At 35.0% G+C, this 19,524-nt stretch overlaps 1 protein-coding gene and 1 long non-coding RNA gene across 3 annotated transcripts in view; one reads left to right on the forward strand and one right to left on the reverse strand.

The window, feature by feature from the left end:
• Window positions 1-19,524, reverse strand: part of TBC1D22A (TBC1 domain family member 22A) — a 162,356-nt gene that overhangs the window by 80,115 nt on the left and 62,717 nt on the right. For both annotated transcript variants that reach the window (XM_071733834.1, XM_071733833.1), the window contains exon 10: window positions 10,241-10,316. In XM_071733834.1, the coding sequence (XP_071589935.1) occupies window positions 10,241-10,316 (76 nt within the window). The remainder of the gene's footprint in view (window positions 1-10,240; window positions 10,317-19,524) is intronic.
• Window positions 573-17,913, forward strand: LOC139791521 (uncharacterized). The gene is made up of 3 exons (XR_011723955.1): window positions 573-725; window positions 12,327-12,388; window positions 17,794-17,913. It is a non-coding gene; the product is annotated as an uncharacterized lncRNA (long non-coding RNA).

Genomic DNA, 19,524 nt, shown 5'->3' on the forward strand with positions numbered 1-19,524 from the left:
TAAAATTATGCATGAATTGCCAAATTGAAGTGGCACAGCATGGTACTACCACATCCATCTGTATAATTTATTATTTCATAATATCAGCCTTTTGGTGTTGACCTTTATTTAAAAATTCCTATCAACCACAGCAATCTTTTCTGCCATTTGACTTTAGACCTAATTTTGACACTGTTGAAAACAGTTTAGAGTTCAGTTTTTACTCATATTTCATAACCTGGGCACTTTATTTTTATCTCTAAATTTTCAATACTTTCTAAGCACTTCACTGTAAATATAAAAAACACTGACTGATTGCTAAAATCTATCTGATATGCAGTTAAGCTAAGAATCCCTGACAAATAGGGTAGTTTGTTTCAAGGAAAGGTCGTGTGTTAGTGTGTTTCTCAGGAGCAGCTACAAAACCCTTGAAAAGCACAGGCCAGCTACAAGCACAACTCCTCTGGTACCAGACCAAAATGAACAGGAAAATAAGGAGGCAACCGTTGTTCCCGAGGCTTATTGGGGCTGCCATTCACATGCAGAGGGATGTTTGTGCCTCACTGCTGAAGACTTGAAGGCACATTACAGAAACATGCTGTTACTCCTGCTTTTCAGCACCACTCAAGCAGGACTTTTTTTCTTTCTGGACCATGGAAAAGGCAAACATTTTAATCAGTTGGAAACTAAGACAGTGGAAGACAAGCCAAAGAAAGCAAATAGCATGAAGTACTGACACATTTCAGGTAACTTCCCACATCTACTGCAGCTGAGAATCTCCACTTCATCTTTTAATTAGTCACACCTTGTTTAAAAAAAGTTTTAAAAATAACTGACATTGCAGAGATAATAACACAGGAATCTGGTAAGGAAGCATGACACTCAGAACCACTGTTTCAAAACTTAAAACCCTCTTATCATGAAATACATAGTCTCTTACAGAATTAACATAGGAGCCTTTCTGTCTTTTCATTTTCGATTTACTCTTTTGGAGCATCCCCTGTATAAAAGCAGGAAGGACAAGATGTTTTTTTAAACTATAATAAAAAATTCTTTGGCAGGTAATAGACTTCCAGAAGAAACTAGGGGACAAAGAACTACTACACATAACTGAGAATTAACTTCAGAGGTACTCATGGTCTTCAGTAACTATTTTATTCTTTTTTTTTCCCCCACTTAATGATAGCTATTAAATACAACTTAACATCTTTCCAGACACCTTTTAAGAAACTGATTAATAGAGCAGCATGATCCACATTTCCCCTCCTGTCTTCTCCCCATCAGTAAGACAGGTAAAAATCCAACAAGTTCCCAGCTGCAGAATTTGATAGTTTGATAAAATTTATTATTTTCCTTGGGAAGCCCTTTTCAAAAAAAAAAAAATAAAAAATCCAGAATCCAGAAATCTTTCATCCATCAATTTAACAGTTAACATTGTTAATGAAGCTTTCTAACATCAGTTATATAAAATCCATATAGAAATTTTTAAAATGTCCTGTGGCAGATGGTAAAAATATTATGGTGTCTGTAATTTCATTATCTCACTGTTGATGAGATGTCTCCCATACATTACCATGAAAACATTTACCTTTTACTAGAGGTATCAGATAATCAGTTAAATTTTACCATTGATTAAAAGGATGGTTTTTTAATAAAAAAAAAGGAATTAATTAATTAATTAGGATTTAATCTCAAAGTAATTCATAATGGATGTGCTTGCAAGCCTGGAAATTTTCTGGCCATTCGATTAAAGCCAGTAAACTGCACTGCCACAATCTGTGTGATACTGACTATGCAACACATAGTGCTTCCCTTCTTCTGCAATACTGCAACCTCTTAGCTACAGAAATGTTTTCATGGCCCAGCCTATTACAAGTATGAGATGTTCTGTGCAATCTAATTAAATAAAGTAGCATTTATTTTGCAGTTTCTTTAAAATGCTGTGACTTGATACTTAACTGACAGCTTCCAAGTACTCGTTTCTACCATTTTCTTGATTGTGCAAATCAAGCAACAAGCAAGAATTTGTTCAACTTAGAGTACTGTAGTAAGGCCTTATTTCTCTTTAGCTTAACTTTCTAATAGTATGGGTAGCTATTAAAAAAAAGTACTGCAACACAAATAAACTACAGAATCTACAGGAACACAGCTTACTAGGAACAGCATTACCTACAAAGGTTGTCCTTGAAAACTTGCATTCATGAGATCAGAATGTCCTGAAAAAACCAGACTGCTTAAGGTTCACCTCTGTACTGCCTGCAAGCTTCCAGATATCCTGAGCAGCATACCTTTGACCACCCTATATAGATATGGTCATTTATGACTGCAGCCATTTTGCAGCACATTTTGCACAGTCTGGACTCACAGACAGTTGACTGACACAGAACCAGCTTCTCGGTTCATTAAGGGATACCATAAGTGACTGATCCACCACCAGCTTGTGAGAAACATCCATTCAGTCACTGGAGTAATAAGATGCTAAACCCTTCTCTATTACACATAGATTCTTTAAACATTGCCAATTCCTTAAAATTACAGCTCTCACATACTGAATTTTGCTGTCCAAAAGAAAGAACTTTGTCATCAGTAAATGACTGTTTTCTTTTTGAGACGTCAAACTAATGAGAGAATATTTTATATTTAATTACCCCTCTTCCTGATTCACTTCCACATTATTCAAAACCAGTAAGTTTATGGGAGAGAAAGGTAACAGTCTGGAGCAAAATCTCAACACCAGATGTTGCCAGATGCAAATTAAGGTTTACAATTTCCCAGTCTGAATTAATGCAAGCCTGAAGAAAAGCAGTTCTGTCAAGACTACAGCTTGGCAATGATTTATTACTAGCCATATATATTAATTTTTATTAGTATACATTAATAACAAAGAAGTTCCTCATGACTGAAAAAGACATTCAAAAGATCATAAATGTGAAGCTGAAGACAAGATCTCATTATGATGCATAATTCTGTGCCAAGTAAGAGTAGGCATCCAAGTAAAAGATTTACATGCTGATTATACCTGCTCCAGATCATTTTGCTTTTTATACCTGGCTAAAATCATCCAATATAGGAATTACAATAAAAGCATTTAAAAAAAATAAATTGAAAAGTCCTGTACAAAAATGAAAACAACAGGCATAAAACCAGAAATATTACCAAATTATATTCTCCTCATGGCCTACAATTTAGAGATAATGAGCTACTTGAATTTAGCTCACTAAAATGTACAGCTAGTAGCTATGACTGAGAAATATCTTCTTCATACACAAAAAATACAGCCAATACTCCATTACAAAGCCCAAGATGTCAATCCCAATGCTAGGGGGGAAGAGGAGGGAAGGAAGGAAAACCTATAATAAACTTGATATTGAAAGAGCAAAAAATAACTGTGAGAAGGATTTGCTGAGACACTCCACCGTTCACTGGACTTCCCACAGCCTGTTCTTCTAAATCATAATGGTGTGCATTCATAACAGGGATCATGCATATCAATTTTTAAACTCCCTATCACGTGAAGTTCTCTCTTCCCTTTTGTTTAATTTGCCATGAGGATAGTATGTTTTGGCTATTTAAAAGTTAAACTGCTTACAAAGGTCAGGAATTTACAAATTTTTTTACAGCCAGTCTCAACTCTTGCTAAGATCTATGCACTCTGTAATAGCATATAAATATAATCTCCATGATAAAACATAAAATATGATTTAAGAGAGATATTAAACAATTATAATGCCTAGTGAGCAGCACTTAAGAGTGGATTAAAGTATAATGCCATAATTACAACCACAAAACCAGATAAAAAATAACTACCGATGAGCTAAGTAAGATCACTTTGTTAAAAAGAGCTTTATGGCACAAATTAATCAAAACAATTACAAAATGCTCACAAGACTTTTAATCACTTCAGCATCAACCTTACATATAAAGATGGACTGAGAGAGAAGGTCCTTATTAATCATGAGTTTTCAACAGTAACAGGATGCTCTAAATGAATCCTATTACCATTTCTAGTTCAAAATTCTTCCACATGGCTGAGGAATACCAGTCTTTTCAACTACTACAATTAGAGCTGTTTTCTCCAGATATTTCAAGACATCCCTAGTTCTAAATTAAAGGTGTTAGTAAATGCTTTACGGTATAATTATACATTAACATAATTTTGAACATACTATTAAGTATTCTTTAACCATCTTTTTAAAAAAATCATTAGCATGATTGAATACATAACAAAGATTAATCAAATGAACCTATTACAACAGTTTTATCATCTGCTCATTGTGTGAACCTTCAAGATTCAAATTAAAAAACAGATTAGTTAATCTATATCTATCACAGTACTGAGGAGATCACTTGTCCTTTTAAGTTCTTATTAAAAAAACAGTAAGTTGTTTAAAAAGGAAACAAGTTAGTCTTGGTCAACATTTTGCCTTTTTGATATTTAGATTTTCTAAAACAAAACAGCAGAACAATATTCATCTGCAGATGAAAAAGTTCAATCAGCATAGAAACTGAATGTCCTTTATAATAAACTACAACATCAAAACTACTCAATAGTTATCTGTCTGTACTTAACTCCTCATGTGAAACTAAGTGCTGAGCAGAACTGTGAAACATTTCTGTTGGAAGAATTGGACAGTTCTGTGAGAACAGACATCTTAATCTTCTGGGACAAGAACCTGCTGAATACCAAAACACCAACACAATGTTCAGAGGAATAACTGTAGAAATTCCAAATGAAGTCTGGACATTTAAAACTTTAGCAGCCCCAAAAGAACACACTGCTCTTAGACATTAGGAAGAATAATTCCACTGTCACTAGTCCTACTTTAAAGAAGGATGTTTTATAAACATCTCCAAACAAATAAGAAATCATAACAATACATAGTAGGAATTGTATCAGCCAACCTTTAAGACACATCTATAGAAAATATTTCAAAGCATGAGAAGTGCACAGAATGTCAGAATTAAATAATCTCTTTCACTGTGGATAAACAAAAATATATATAAAACCAAAATTTTTAAATTGATTTATGAAGAATTTGACCTGCATATATACACACAACTTTTATTTTTTATGTGCATAAATAGCAGGAAAAAAAAGGAAGTTACAAATTTAAGGCCATGAAGTAAAAGAACGTTACCACGAATCCTTACTTATGGTATTATTTACCAAACTGCAGACAACTGACCAAGACATTGGTAACCCAAGACAGAAAGAAGTTCAAAAAGTGCTACTGGTGGAGCCAAGATTAATTTCCTTAGAACATCAAAACAAAACAAACAAACAAAAAATCTAATTTGTACTTCATTTGAAGTGAACGAAACAAATATTTGTACAATATTGCACAAAAACATTTTCTTCTCTTGAAATATTTCTAACATCATTTACAATATTAAAACTGTAATAAACCAGAAATTACCCCATTTAAACTATCATATGTAAGAACACCTGTAGAAACTCTCCAAAATGGTCAGAAGATATTTTCACAGTGGAAATACTGAAATACTACTGAATTTTTGAAAAATGTAGCTGAATGCTAAACTAACTTGCTTATGGGGAAGTCAAAATGCATCATTCTTTATGTTCTTAGGTATTTTTCCTTCCTTGCATTTTCAAGAAGAAAGTGAAAAAATACACAGCAACAGTTTCTTCTTTTACAATCTTTTCTTCTTTAAATATTTTTCAGCTTCTTTTACTTTTCCATTTCTTATTACTAAGATTCAAGAGCCCCTTCTACAATAAAATTGGTGATTACAAGTCCAAAATCTGGTACACTAGTAACAAAAAATTTACTTAAGTATAAGAGAAGATAAGCACAGATTGAGGTATGCAAAGATGTAGAAAAAAAAATCTTCTCAAATTTGCCTTCACAGAAGATGCAGAATATTTATACTATGTTGAGTTGTCAATACTGTTTTTATAGTTTAATGTAATAGTAATGAAAAGCTAACAAAAGCGAAGAGAAGCTATAAATAAATTTATAATAGGCTATTTTTTTTTCTAGAACTGCCTTCTTGCTAATTCAGAAAGAATGTCAAGAAATGTTAACATTTTTTATCATGTTTATGGAAACCCAAGACTACTTTTTTTTATCTACAAATGCTCGGCCTTCTCCTAACAGCTTCCTCATATCCTAATGTAATTATCAGACATATTACAGTAAACTAAAGAAGCTGAGACTCTCCCAAGCATGAAACGAGCCAAATGCTAAACATCTGTAAATTCTGGAAACACAAACCCTGAAATAATTTTGGCATTCCTACACTGTATTTCTTTGCTTTCAAGCTAAAAATGAAGCAAAAGTGGATGACAGCTTGCCAAGTGAGTGTGACCTTTTACCAGCCATGAGAGATGGTTCATTATTTAGAGCAGAAAAGCTCTACTGACATTACAGAAAACAAAAAAGATAATGTTACAACAGATTCCTCATATTATTAAACTATATATTGATTCTCTGAATAATTTTTTTATAAATCTTAGAACAATCTGAATGAGGATGACAAGGAGATAAATGAGACTAAATAGCATTATATTCATGTATCTTCAAATTCCATCTGGTCTATAACAACATTAACAAACTCAAAAATTCCATTACATACATCATTCATCAAAATTATTTTCTGGGGTTTAAGAAGGCTGAGATTATGATTAACAGAATAAATTAGCTGTTTGAAACCCCCTGCAATGTTCTGCAGTGGATGCAGAAGGACAGTAACTTTGAGAGGAGCTGTGATCCATAAGGCTGGGTTAATGACAGTTGCTTCAATCACTAATATTATGCATTAATACTCACAAGGGCAAGCATCACTTTCCATACACTGGTATTCCATTACTGTGAGCAAACATCTTGTAACAGCTTCATCCACTCTCGCTGGGACTTATTATGTTAAGATTCTGTTCACCATGCAGTTACCCAGCATCAAGAAAATAACGTGATATAGTAGCAACAGAAATACTATTTTCTTCCACAATAACTTTAAATAGCACTTAGGATACTTATGGTAAGTATAGTTCATGAGACTTCTTTTTAAAAAACAAAGTTACTGAATTCATATCAACCATATAATTCGCTTTAGCTACAGAAACAGTTGTTACAGCAGTATACAGATAAAAAGGCAAAAGCAAAAAAAAAATTGAGAAGAGTAAAGAACAACAACATATAATTTTAACAAACTATGTCATGATTCCACCAAAAAGCCAACCAGGTCAGGAACCCTTACCTGAGGCATCCAAAAGTTTATGAAAGAACAGTAGTACCCATCCACCACTGCCTATCTAACAACCAAAACTTTATTGTAATCTTACATGTACTTTGGTGTGATTTTCTGGCAAAAGACAGAAACTTTTGAGTGGGCAGTCTTCTAGAAAAAAGGAAACAGCCCTAAGAATAATGAAAAATGCCCACCTTTTACTAGAAAAATTTTAAATGGACCACTGCATTAAGGACTGTCATCAGCAGTACAAAATTCAATTGACAGCTAATTACTAACGGCATCTACCAGTTGTTAAAAGTGGGGCCAATCCTTTGTGACACCTTCATTGACAATTGATGATGGCACAGTGTGGACTCCCCATGTTCACAGGGTTGTGAGGTGTGGTTTAGAGACTGAAAGTCAGGGCTGCTATTTGAAAGAACTTTGGAAAGCTGAAGTAATGAACAGAAGATTGGAACCTGCCAAAGTTCAGGAAAGGCAAATGTCCCATATCTGGGATGGAACAGTCTCATTCAATTGCATTGACAAGGCACCAACTGGCTGGAAAGTGGCTCTGCCAAGAAGGACTTGGGAGTCCTGGTGCTGTACCCAAGTCAGCATTGTGACCTTGGCAGAAAGGAAGGCCAATCATATACTGGGTTTTCTATGCAAAAGATAAGCCAACAGGTCAGGAGAAGTGAGTCTTCCTCTGTATTCATCACTTGAAAGATCATGCCTGCAGCATTACATCCAATTCTGGGACACTGCCATATCAGAGAAAGTCCAGCGGAGGGCAACCAAGGCAGTTAAGAAGATGGATCATTTTACACATGAAAGGGGGCTAACAACTAGATTTGTTCAGCCTTAAAAAGAAAAGTCCATAAAAAGCTGAAACTATTTAAGAGGAGTAGGAGATTCCTCTCATAGGTACAGAGAGACAAAACAAAAGATAGTGGACATCAGCTTCATAAACAAAAATTCTAATTATTATTTTATAAAAATAATATCACAATGATCATAGTCAAATCCTTGAGCAGTCTTACCAAAGGAGGCTGCAGAATCTCCATCCCTGAAGCTTCTAAAACTCAGCAGGGCAAGACTCTACACAGCCTGATCTCAGTTGTCTCTGTCCCCTTAGACTGAGAAGCACATCTTTGGAACACTGACTTTCAGAGGCCCTGTTCAAGCCAAATAGTTCTGTAACACCCAGATCTTATTGGCTCCCTTTTCCAATAGCAACAATGGATTTTTTAAATACTCCGTAACTTCTACAATAAAAAAAAAAAGTCAAAGCTCCCTCAATCTGAAGCATTATAATGCCTATTATTTTTTAAAACAGTTTCCTTCAACATCTTTTCTACATATGCTACAAGTACGACATACAAACAACACAACTGCTATAAGATGATGAGTCCCTTAAAGTTGATATTTTTGTTTTTTGCTTCCTCCAACTACATTGCTCAAAAGAAGGAAACAATCCTCTACTACTCAATTGCATAAACAGAATCTGGTAAAGGATAATTTCAGAAAACATATTTATTTTCTACAATTTTCTGTCTTCTTTTTTTTATTAAGTGCAAAGCCTTAAAAATAATGCTTCCTAAACTAATCACTAAGTTACTTAGCTTTATCCCTAAAGCACTAAGGTACAAAATGTGCTTTCAGCATTTCTTTCCTCCTTAGAAACTAAACATTATTGTATTATATTTAATATTTTAATTAAAGAAAACCATAAGGATGATTACCAGAATAGTATTCTTCAGTTTTAAAACTTCGTTAAATAATTTTTTTTAAAATTTTTCAATGACCAAGTTAAGAAAGTTTACTTGTAGGCATTAAAGTTATGCACTTTCTTTCTTATGCAATCATTTATTATAAAAGTTGCACTGCAAGCAGATTAATTTTGAAATAACAAAATACATCGCTTTATAAATATTTTAATATATTATATAAATATTTTGCTACCCTATATATAAAAGCATTTTGTTTTCATATTCAATTACATTTTAACTAAAAAAATACATCTACAACATTTATACTGATTTTGTAATATTATATAAACATCATTCTACTGTCCTTAGTTTTCAACATTAAAATAATGTAATACCCTAAAAGGGCATGAGGAGCATTATAAAATATTTGGGATGTAAATGTGTTTGGGTAAACCCCAAATCTGTTATGGTAAGTACTGGCACAAGAAAAACTCACAGTACCGTAATGAAAAGATGGAATTAATCTTTCCAAGAAGTTTATCAAATACTAAACTACACAATAAATATTTTTTCTATCTCATCACTGACAGGCTAGTGTCGCAAATATATCCATGGTTCTGCTTGGAAACACTTTGTAAATACTCTGTTCATTAATTTAACAAACTATCAAGAGAGTATGCTTAGAATGGGCAAGCATTATCTCTTGCATTTCATTTAATTAAACTCTGTTCTAGCAATGTGACAGTCAGCATTTCACAAAGGGAATTATTTTAAGGATGAAGGTAGAAAATATTTCAAAGTGCCCTGCTAAAACATGAAAGCATAATCTAAAATTACACCTGCATACACTGTAATTTATCTATAATATTAAAGATGTTCTTTCCAGAGTTCATAATTAATTGGATTCCACAGAGAAATTATTCAGGCATTACAGATAGCAAAATGATGCACAAAGGCACAAAACATAGTGCCGAAGGACAGCCATAAACAACCACTGCGACTTGCCCGAATTACAGCAATCACTGAGCTTAATGTGAAGAGAATACTGGCTGCCTTTTGTATGTGCCCATTACTCTGCTGCAAAGAAATTGCCATTGAATTTTTATTATATTGCCTTAATAAAAAGTAATGAAACTGGTTCATGCTCTAGTGGCTTTCTTTTAAATGATACATGATAGTGATCTTGCAAAGGCCAGTGCACCACAAACTGATTGAGTATGACACCATATCCAAGAAGGAGATGTCACTTCACCACTGTAGGTAGCTGCACTGATGTTGGCTTGACTTCTTGAACACATTTTAACTACATACATCCAAAGAAACACCAGTCAGAAATTAGATAAGTTTTTAAGACTTACCATCAATGCGACTAACAAGTTCTTCCAACATTTTCACTTTCTTTTGAATTCCTGGCTGTGCAAATGTGTAGTTATCCTGAGGAAGAGACCAAATACAATTTGAAGTTTGCAAAGGAAAAAAAAGGCTCTTTTACTTCACTTACTTACTCAATCCATGTATTTTTCTATGTGTTTTCTTTTTACATTTGCTAGGCCTGCTTCTACCCTTAAGTAGTAAATCATTACCTCAAGTCCCTGTCACTACCAGCATAACTTGTAGTTACTACTGCACCACTTGCTCCCCACTTGCTTATCTACTGGCCCTGAAGTTACAGCTTTATTGCAGAAATCCAGGTAGCTTTAAAAGGCTATAATATTAATTGCCAAAATGTGTCGTGCTTGAGATCGCTATACAGTGACTTTTTTTCTCATAAATATACAGTTTTAACACAAATAATGTATGAAATATGAAACTTTAGACTCTAATCAATGATAGGATAAGAATTTGATCTTTACAAGTTCAAAATAATACCTTCAAGCAGCACAAGAAATGAAAAGCCTATTTCAATGAAGTCATGACTGTTCTGAACCCAAGGTTAAAGTTAATATAATGAATCAAAATCTGACACACAAGACATATAGCTAAAATGGCAGGGTAGTTGCATGTATTTGTTTTAATTCTAAATGATTTTTTAATTTTTGGATTGCAGCTCTATATAGAAGATTATATATTTTGCAATAATGAGAAAAATAATCTCCACTTTAACCCCAAAATGATCAGTCATTTTAAATAAAGACATTATTTAAATAGACAGCAATGATTCTGAATATTTGGCTGACACCACTCAGTTCATTTTATTATGGTTTTCCTATACAGGCAGATTCAAGAAAAGACAATTACCAATATACAATTTAAAAGAAAGCTGCTTTGTAAAGTTGTTTTTATGTAATGACTACATACACATAAAAACACAGTAAAATATTCATCTCAAATGCCAATGTTTTAATAATTCCTTCATAAAAACCAAACAGAGAGCTGAGCAACTCCCCAAAAATCCTCCTAAAAAAATTTCCACTGTTGTTGGAGTACTAATTTTTCTTGACGATGTCAAATTTTAACTTGCCCTTAAGAGGATGAGTATCAGATCATTTTTATGTATCTTGAGACTTTTTTCTTTGTATTGAAAAGACTTTCTTGGTTAAATTTACTTGGGGGGAGGGAGGGAGCTATATTTGTTTTATGAAATTGAATTGCAACTCAATCTTCAAATCCTATTAAACTGCCATAAAGTATGAAATCTAAAAGTTCACAAAAGAAAATATTATAGTACAGCAGCCAACTACAGTGATTTACAGTATCAAAAAGACTACTGTGTGCTCTGCTTACTTGTAACTGACCACAGTAGGAACTATTAAAAAAAATCTAGCAAAGTTCTCTAATGGCTAGCAGAACTTTCACAGTAACTGATAGGAGAAATCAGTGTATACACCAAAACAGTGTTGATGAGGAAACAAGAATAATTCTCTGAATTTTGAAATTTTCCACAGGAATCACCAACTAAAACAGGCAACCATTACATCTTCTTGGCATTGTCTCTGAAACAGAACATGAGCATCCTAAGTACAACAAAACAAAAATTGATAGAATGGGAAGTCTCACACACCATTCAAATCTACTATCCTTTATTTTTGGACAGAGAAAATGTACTATGCAGTGGGACCAAAACCTTTTATTCAAGTTCTACAAACTCTTGTATTAGTTGAGTACCGTAACCAAGATATAGCTTCTTTTGGAAACAGTATATTCATTTTCTTTACAGAACTTAAAAGTCTACCAATGAAAACTTTATTGATTTTTTTCCCCAAATGTTTATATAGCTCTATTTATTTAATTTATTTTATTTAAACACACTAGTATTTCTAGTAGTACTGTACTCAAAGTACAGCAATGCAGTACCCCATCAATAACAGATCCTCTGCAACAGTAACTTCAAGTATTTAACACTGACAGCCAATGCAGAGATAAAACACTGCTAGTCTGATCATCAATCATATCCTAGCTGTGATCTATGTATCTATGAATCTGAAACCATTTCCTTTCTCAAAGCATCACTTACTCCATACATTCCTGGAAATGCAAACCAAAACTTTCATCTTGGATGACAACAGGTAAGTTTGCTCTTCATTATATTTGATATTTTGCTTATTCATTTATTTTTCTGTTAATTATTTCAGCTGCAAATGAACACAGCTGGGAGTCACTCTTGTACTTGTGATGACTCATCTAACTGCAAAGATCTTTGTTGGCTCCCCAGCCCTCTCTTCTAATTAAACTATGCTATTCATATTCCCTCCAATGACACTTGTAATTGACTTTCTGGAGTTGTGAAACTGTGAGAAGGACTTGGTAAACATAAAAAGCATTCTGTTGTCTATTTTTCCTCCTCCTTTTGTGCTTATAGGTGGAGGAAAAGGCTAGAAATAGCTAAAGACAAAAACTTGTCAAAATCATGAAATTCATTATTTATTACTCAGAACAATACACAAGTACAGTGATTAAGCTTTTAGTTCCTCTGTCATGCAATTTAATAGGTGATATTAGCTTGGAAATTTGACTCAACTTTATCCCAACTCTTCTTCCTCCTCCCTACCAAGTGGTGCAGGGGAGCGGGTAAAGGGGTGCAGTCAGTTCATAGCATTTCATCTCTGCCACTCCCCACAGGCCATATGTGCTGCCAGAAAGCCTGCTCATGCACAGGTTGCCCATTCCACAGGGCCACAGGTCCTGCTAGGAGCATGCTCCAGCATGGGCTCTCCACAGGCTGCAGTTTCCATCAAGGCATCTCCACCTCCTCTTGTGTGGGATCCTCCAAGGGCTGCACGTAGATATCTTCTCCACCACAGACCTCCATGCAGGGGAACAGCCAGCTTGACCAAGGGGTGCATGGAAATCTCTGCTCTGGCACAGGGAACACCTCCTCCTCCTTTTTCAGACCTTTAGTGGCTGCAGGGTTGTTTTTCTCAATTTTTCTCACACAGCACATAGAATCATAGAATAGGCTGGGTTGGAAGGGACCTCAGAGATCATCAAGTCCAACCCTTGAACAACTACCGCCACAGTCACTAGACCATGGCACTGAGTGCCATATCGAGTCGCTTTTTAAATGTCTCCAGGGAAATGTAGGGAAATGTCTCCAGCTGCAGCACTGTGGATCTTCTCCTTTCTTAAATAAATACAGAGGCACCACCAGCATTGCTGATGGAGTCAGCTTTGGCTGGTAACAGTTCCATCTGGAAGCTGCCTTGAACCAGTTCTGTCTATCATGGGGCCTCTTCTCACTGAAGATATCCCTACAGCTCCCATGCTATCCAAACCTTGCCTCATAACCAAATACAAGTTATCTGCTAACTTTTGTGAGAAAGTGTTTGAGTATTCAACTCTCCTGGCTATTCCCCCTCACAGCTGTGGCTCCTCACAGGAATGTTTCATTTATCCATGCAAATTTCAACCCTTCTGTAACTATGACCATCAATCAATATTAAGCAAAATCCAAACTCTGAAAAAGTAGTAACACAGAACAAGCCTGTCTTGCCTCAACAGATCTCCAGCTAACAGTTAATCTAAATTGCCTTGTATTTCTAACCACTTTCTTATATTTCTTGACACTTTCTAGTAAGTATTTACATATGACCAAGTATGTATGAATGCAACAAAACCTATGAAAAACTCAATCATTAGTATCCAATATCTAAATTCCTTGACATTCTGCTCAGACAGCTTCCAAGGTACTCTCCGTGAACTTTTTTAACCTACTTCATAGCTGAATGGCTATAGTGTCTAGTTCAGACCTCACACACAATTAGTTCCACCTTGCAATACAGAAGATAAAGACCTCTTAAAGTCACAAAGGCTCAAAACTTGCTTTGGTCTCATGCATTTGTATTAGCAGTCTGTACTTACTTTGTAGAGGCCAGTATCACCTCATGTCCTGCAATTGCAATTAGGTCTGGCAGGACTCCTCAAAAAATAACCATTATAATTTAAAATAAAATAATATTTCATTTATCACCTTCCCTAAACATACTAGGCGATTTTTAAAATTGTGTTTAAGGTTAGAGAACTTAAAAATGGAAGAAAGTTGATTAGAAAGTAAAGAAAAAATGCAGGAAACAAATTTAATTGGGACTATCCTCTCATATTCACAAAAAGGGAGGGGAGAGGGATATGACAATTTCTAAAAGTATGATTAACCACTGGACATGAAATCCCATCCATTTTGCTAGCTCTATTCTGAATGCTGACAGTGAGCTACATTATTTTAAAATATATAGAAAGGATTTCAATTTATTAATAATTGTTCCCCAGGGTCAGAAAATGAAACAAATTTACAACTCTCTAAGCTAAGAACCTTGGAAATGCCCTTTGAATAATACAGAACCTTACTGCACTACTTAATTTATCAAACATTTGACTCTTCCCATAGTTAGCATTATGAGGAATACTTTCTGTTTTGAAAATTCAGACTTTGCATGCTTTAGCTAAACAAAGCTTCCAATCTTTTTTCTTTAAATAGGCAATGACAGGACAATTTTAAGAGAGGAAGAAAGCTGAAGAGGAAGGGAAAACAACCTTTTATATCATCATAGAAGGATAAATAAAGTCAGACAAATTGAAAAGAAAAACCACTGTCAATAATTTGACAGTAATGACTGCAGCCAAGATTAAGTGCCTTTTTTCAGGTCACAAAAACTGTTTACAAAAGACATACTGATGAAAATTTCAGAACCATTCACAGAAGCAAAGGGGAAGCTTTGACACAAAGTCTTACTGTGAGGCTTGTTTGTTTTTAATTTGGTTTTGTCAATCAGATCAGAGCTTTTATACGTCAATGATACATTAAGCAATCTCCATATAGCATACGTAGAGGTCTATTTTCTCTACTGATGTATATTTAAGAATTCCTATATATCAGTTTAGGCATGTAGAAATATATAATCACATGAACCAAAGGTAACTAAAAAATAGCTTTCTGACATTGTATACTTTTTCTGTGTGTCAGAAAGGAATCTTCTCAATTTTATTTCTTAAACTCATTCGAGTATTTCATGTGCATATCCTCTAAGCAAACTCCTACTAAAAAATCTCAGTTCATCTTGCTCTCAAAGTTATGCAAAAAGATGTCAGGTGCGGGCGGACAGGAAGCATGACCCTTTGATGATGATAGCCAGCATGTATATTAAAACCATCAGTAGCAGGCATAGTTCACCCAAAATGTTTCTTGAAGCTGGAGATGATAATGAAATTCAATATTAAATGCATTTCAGAAGAGAGAGTGCACACGCACGAGAACACACACACAAGTATGGTTTTCACACACTTTGTTTTTCCCTTTTAAGAGCAAACAGCAACAAATGACTGCGGAGGACAATAATGCAAAAGAAACCTGCAGTGACATGCCTGCAGCATTCTTTCAGTTTCCAGTACTAAGACCCTAACTCAAGGTGGTATCTTGTTAATTCATGTTATTTAAAAATTTTTCTTCAACCAAACATCAAATTGTTCAGGTTTCAAACCCGCATAAAATGCTTTTTGTTCTTTGACAAGTAGGCCTGCAGGTTAGTTACTCAACCACTCTTTGTAAGTCTACCACTCAGAGGTATTACAAGATACTATCTAGGTCTTGCATAAAGAGATCATGGAAACAGTTTTGGTTGGAAGAGACCTTAAAGATCATCTAATTCCACCTCCCCTACCATGGGGAGCGACACATTCAACTACAGCAGATTGTTCCAAGCCCCATCCAGCCTCTCTTTGGACACATCCAGGGATGGAACATCAACAACTTCCCTGGGCATCCTGTTCCAGTGTCTCACCACCCTCACATTGAATAATTTCTTCCCTATGCTTAACCTTAGAGTCTTCCAGTTTAAAGCCAAAACTCTTTGTCCTATCACTCCATGCCTTTGAAAAAACTCCCTCCACAGCTTTCTTGTAGGCCCCCTTCAGGATCTCGAAGACTGCTGTAACATCTCCCTGGAGCCTTCTCCAGGCTGAACAACCCCAACTTTCTCAGCCTGTGTTTATAGGAGAGGTGTTCCAGCCCTCCAATCATGGAAATGATGATGGAAAGCATCTACTTCCTATTCACCTTCTTAATGCAACTCATCATTTTAAAAGACTTCTATTACATTCCTCCACTTAGCCAGGTCATCCAAGATGAAGAACATCACTCAGAAACTGTTCAATACCTTTGATGATGCTCCATTATTTATTTTTACAAATTTTAACTCCATCATGTCAAAATGGGATGGACAGAACAAGTTAGAACAGCATACAACATACCAAGCACAAGCTCATTTTAGATATTAAAAGTAGCAACATGATAGTTTCTCTTTTAAGGACTACTTACATAAATCATTCTTCTAGATGTATGGTAACAGACAGTGCCTCTACCATGGCAAGTTACCAAGCTTAGCTTCTTCATCAACTTCTGATATAGGATTATCAAATTGTATTTTGGAAATACAATTAATCTGAACAGTTGTACTCACTAGTTCCTTTCAAAAGCTGCTGATTTGTGCTGCTTTACAGGAGTTATAAAAAATACCATGTCATATGTTTTATCCCTTAACCATTAAATCTGTTTACTTTTTACACACTTTTCTGATGTGTATGTCTAATTATCCTAAATCCTAAATCCCCCTAAAGCCATTTTCAAAATATGATGTCATATCCACTCTGACTCCTCTCTTATCAAAGCAGTTTTGAGCACTGACCTTCTTGTTTACCCATTACCACAGAGACTCATAGGAGGTAACCACAGACATACTTCAAAGTGAGCAGGGTTCACAACTGCCTCTAAAATTCTCACTATACATCCTGATGCACAGTATGATAGAGATGGATTCAATCATCTTAAACAGACAGGGAGGAAAGTAAGTCCTCCAGTGACCAAACAACCCACTAGAAATTTCAGGAGAGTCCCAAAAGACCTTCTATGGATAGATGCTAGTCCAAACTTAGAAATTTTTGTGTAAAGCTTATTGTTGTGGCATACTCCTACTATACAGTTCTGTGATACCACAAACAATGGATTTAATCACAGTTCTTCTAAACTGCACAGAAGACACTGATGCTGTATAACCTGGGCTCACTTTTAATGACAGTCGTCAGTGTAGATGACTTCGAAGATCACTTATTCAAAAAAATCTAGAACATTGACATTTCCCATCTCAGTTTTTGGTATATCAAAAGTATCAAGATCTACTTTTAAACAATCTGTCCGAGGCCAGATCATCAACAACCATGAATCAGTCCTTAGCTGTTCAGTCTAAATCTACTCAGAGCCATACAGGAAGACAACAACAGGTAATTTTTTTTTTTTTTTTACATTTTACCTATTCCAAGTTTTGAGCAGACAAAACATGCTTTAATTATTATTACATCAAAAGAAAAGGACTTGGATAACAATCATGTTAATTAAGTTCCAACAGCTCATGGTTACAACAACTCCTCTGCCAAAGTTAAACTTCCTAGTGCTTTTCAGTATAATTTGCTGGGTTTTTTTCTTCAGGTACTAATACAGTCTTCAAAGAACTATATGAAGAGGAACTTCAAACAAGACTTTGGAGATGTGAAGGTCCTTTGGAAGAGGGGAAGTAATAGAATGACATAACACTGCATGTGTTTCACCCTCGATAAAGCCCTTGGTAGTATTCATTCCTATTAGCAATTTATGTGTATTCTGTGTAAGAACATTCTCTTGAATTGAGAAAGGTAAAACCTGCTTATAGAAAAAACATTCAACCCTTGTTTTACTTTGAGTCTTCCAAGTTTAAACCATAAAATAATATTTGCTTTAGCAGATTATTTAACAAAAAATGAAGCAACCACCTGAGAATGAATAAAGAAATTAATCTGGATTCAAGTACATGTTGTGGCCATACTTATGTTTCAGGAGTTTTAAGTCTCACATATGATGTACAGATAAAGTAATAGAGAAATACTATTTAAGGGTATAATTTAAGTGATTACTAAAAATACTGAAGTGGTCAATTTTTCATTAGAAGAAAGCACATTTTAGAATCCTAAACATCCACAAATGCCTGCCCTAGTTGCAGAACCTTTTCTCATGAAATTTCCCACATCAATGACTTGCAAATTAATATCCAAATTTTATAAAATGGGTATTTGAATTTAAAAGTGTTGATAGTTTAGAAATAGCTTTATGGAAGTCACTAGTAATGAAAAGAGTAACAGTAATCCCAAGGTATTCCTTTTTCATCAGAACAGAAATCTCCACTCAACAATAAAATCACTTCCAGCAAGGCAGAGCAACCTGTTTCCAGTCGTCAGCAGCCATCTCTAAAATTACACATTTTATCATTCACAAGGTTTTACAACAAATCTTGCACTTCAACTCTACAAGAAAAAAGCTGTGACTTTTCTAAGTGTTTAAAAACATGATTCTGATCAAGTAATCCATTGCTTTCCCTTAGAATATTCATAGCTTCATGAAGAAAAAAAAAAAACATACATCTTCAGGATCTAACTTAGACAAGACACTCGCATAAAACTGAACATTATAGATTTCTGGAAATTACTGAGCAGTTATTACCATAAAGAAGTTCTGTCTCACAGATGGAGTTACAGAGGTAGTAGCTGCAGTAACAGACACAGAGCATGAATTTGCATCTCAAATATTAAGAGAACTATGTACAGAAATACCTGCTGCTAGCATTTCTGACAGTTCCTGACAGGACTTCCACATTTTTAAAACACACATTTTTGACTGGCATTAGGGTCTTTTTATACAGAAGCTGGAGCACAGCTGCAGTAAGGTCTTTCAGTAGCAGCTACACAATGTCAGTGTAGCTAACTACACTAGGAGACTCTTGGCAAGAGTGATATACCCCACTTTCACTGAACACACCAAATTTGTGGTACTACATTCAGCTGAAGAAAGGGGAAGAGAAGACTACTTTCTCCATTCAGAGCATCTCACCAGAAGTGCTGGGCTGCTGCATACCCAGAAGTACCAGACAACCTATACTGCATTTGCACAGGTAGACCCTGTGGTACCTGTGATACAGAAACTTGATCTGTGCATGAAAGCACATATGCAACAGACATATGGTTCACATGCCAAGCAGAAGACAGATGTAGACACTTAGAGAACATATTATTTATATCTGTCTCAGTTAACAAACCTGTATTCTCAGAAATCAGATCTGCAATTTCTCATGACCCTAAACTACCTAATCAAATGAATTGCAGGCATCATCAAGAAACATGTCTTCCAATA

Source organism: Heliangelus exortis, chromosome 1 (assembly GCF_036169615.1).
Source record: "Heliangelus exortis chromosome 1, bHelExo1.hap1, whole genome shotgun sequence".
Taxonomy (NCBI): Eukaryota; Metazoa; Chordata; class Aves; order Apodiformes; family Trochilidae; genus Heliangelus; species Heliangelus exortis.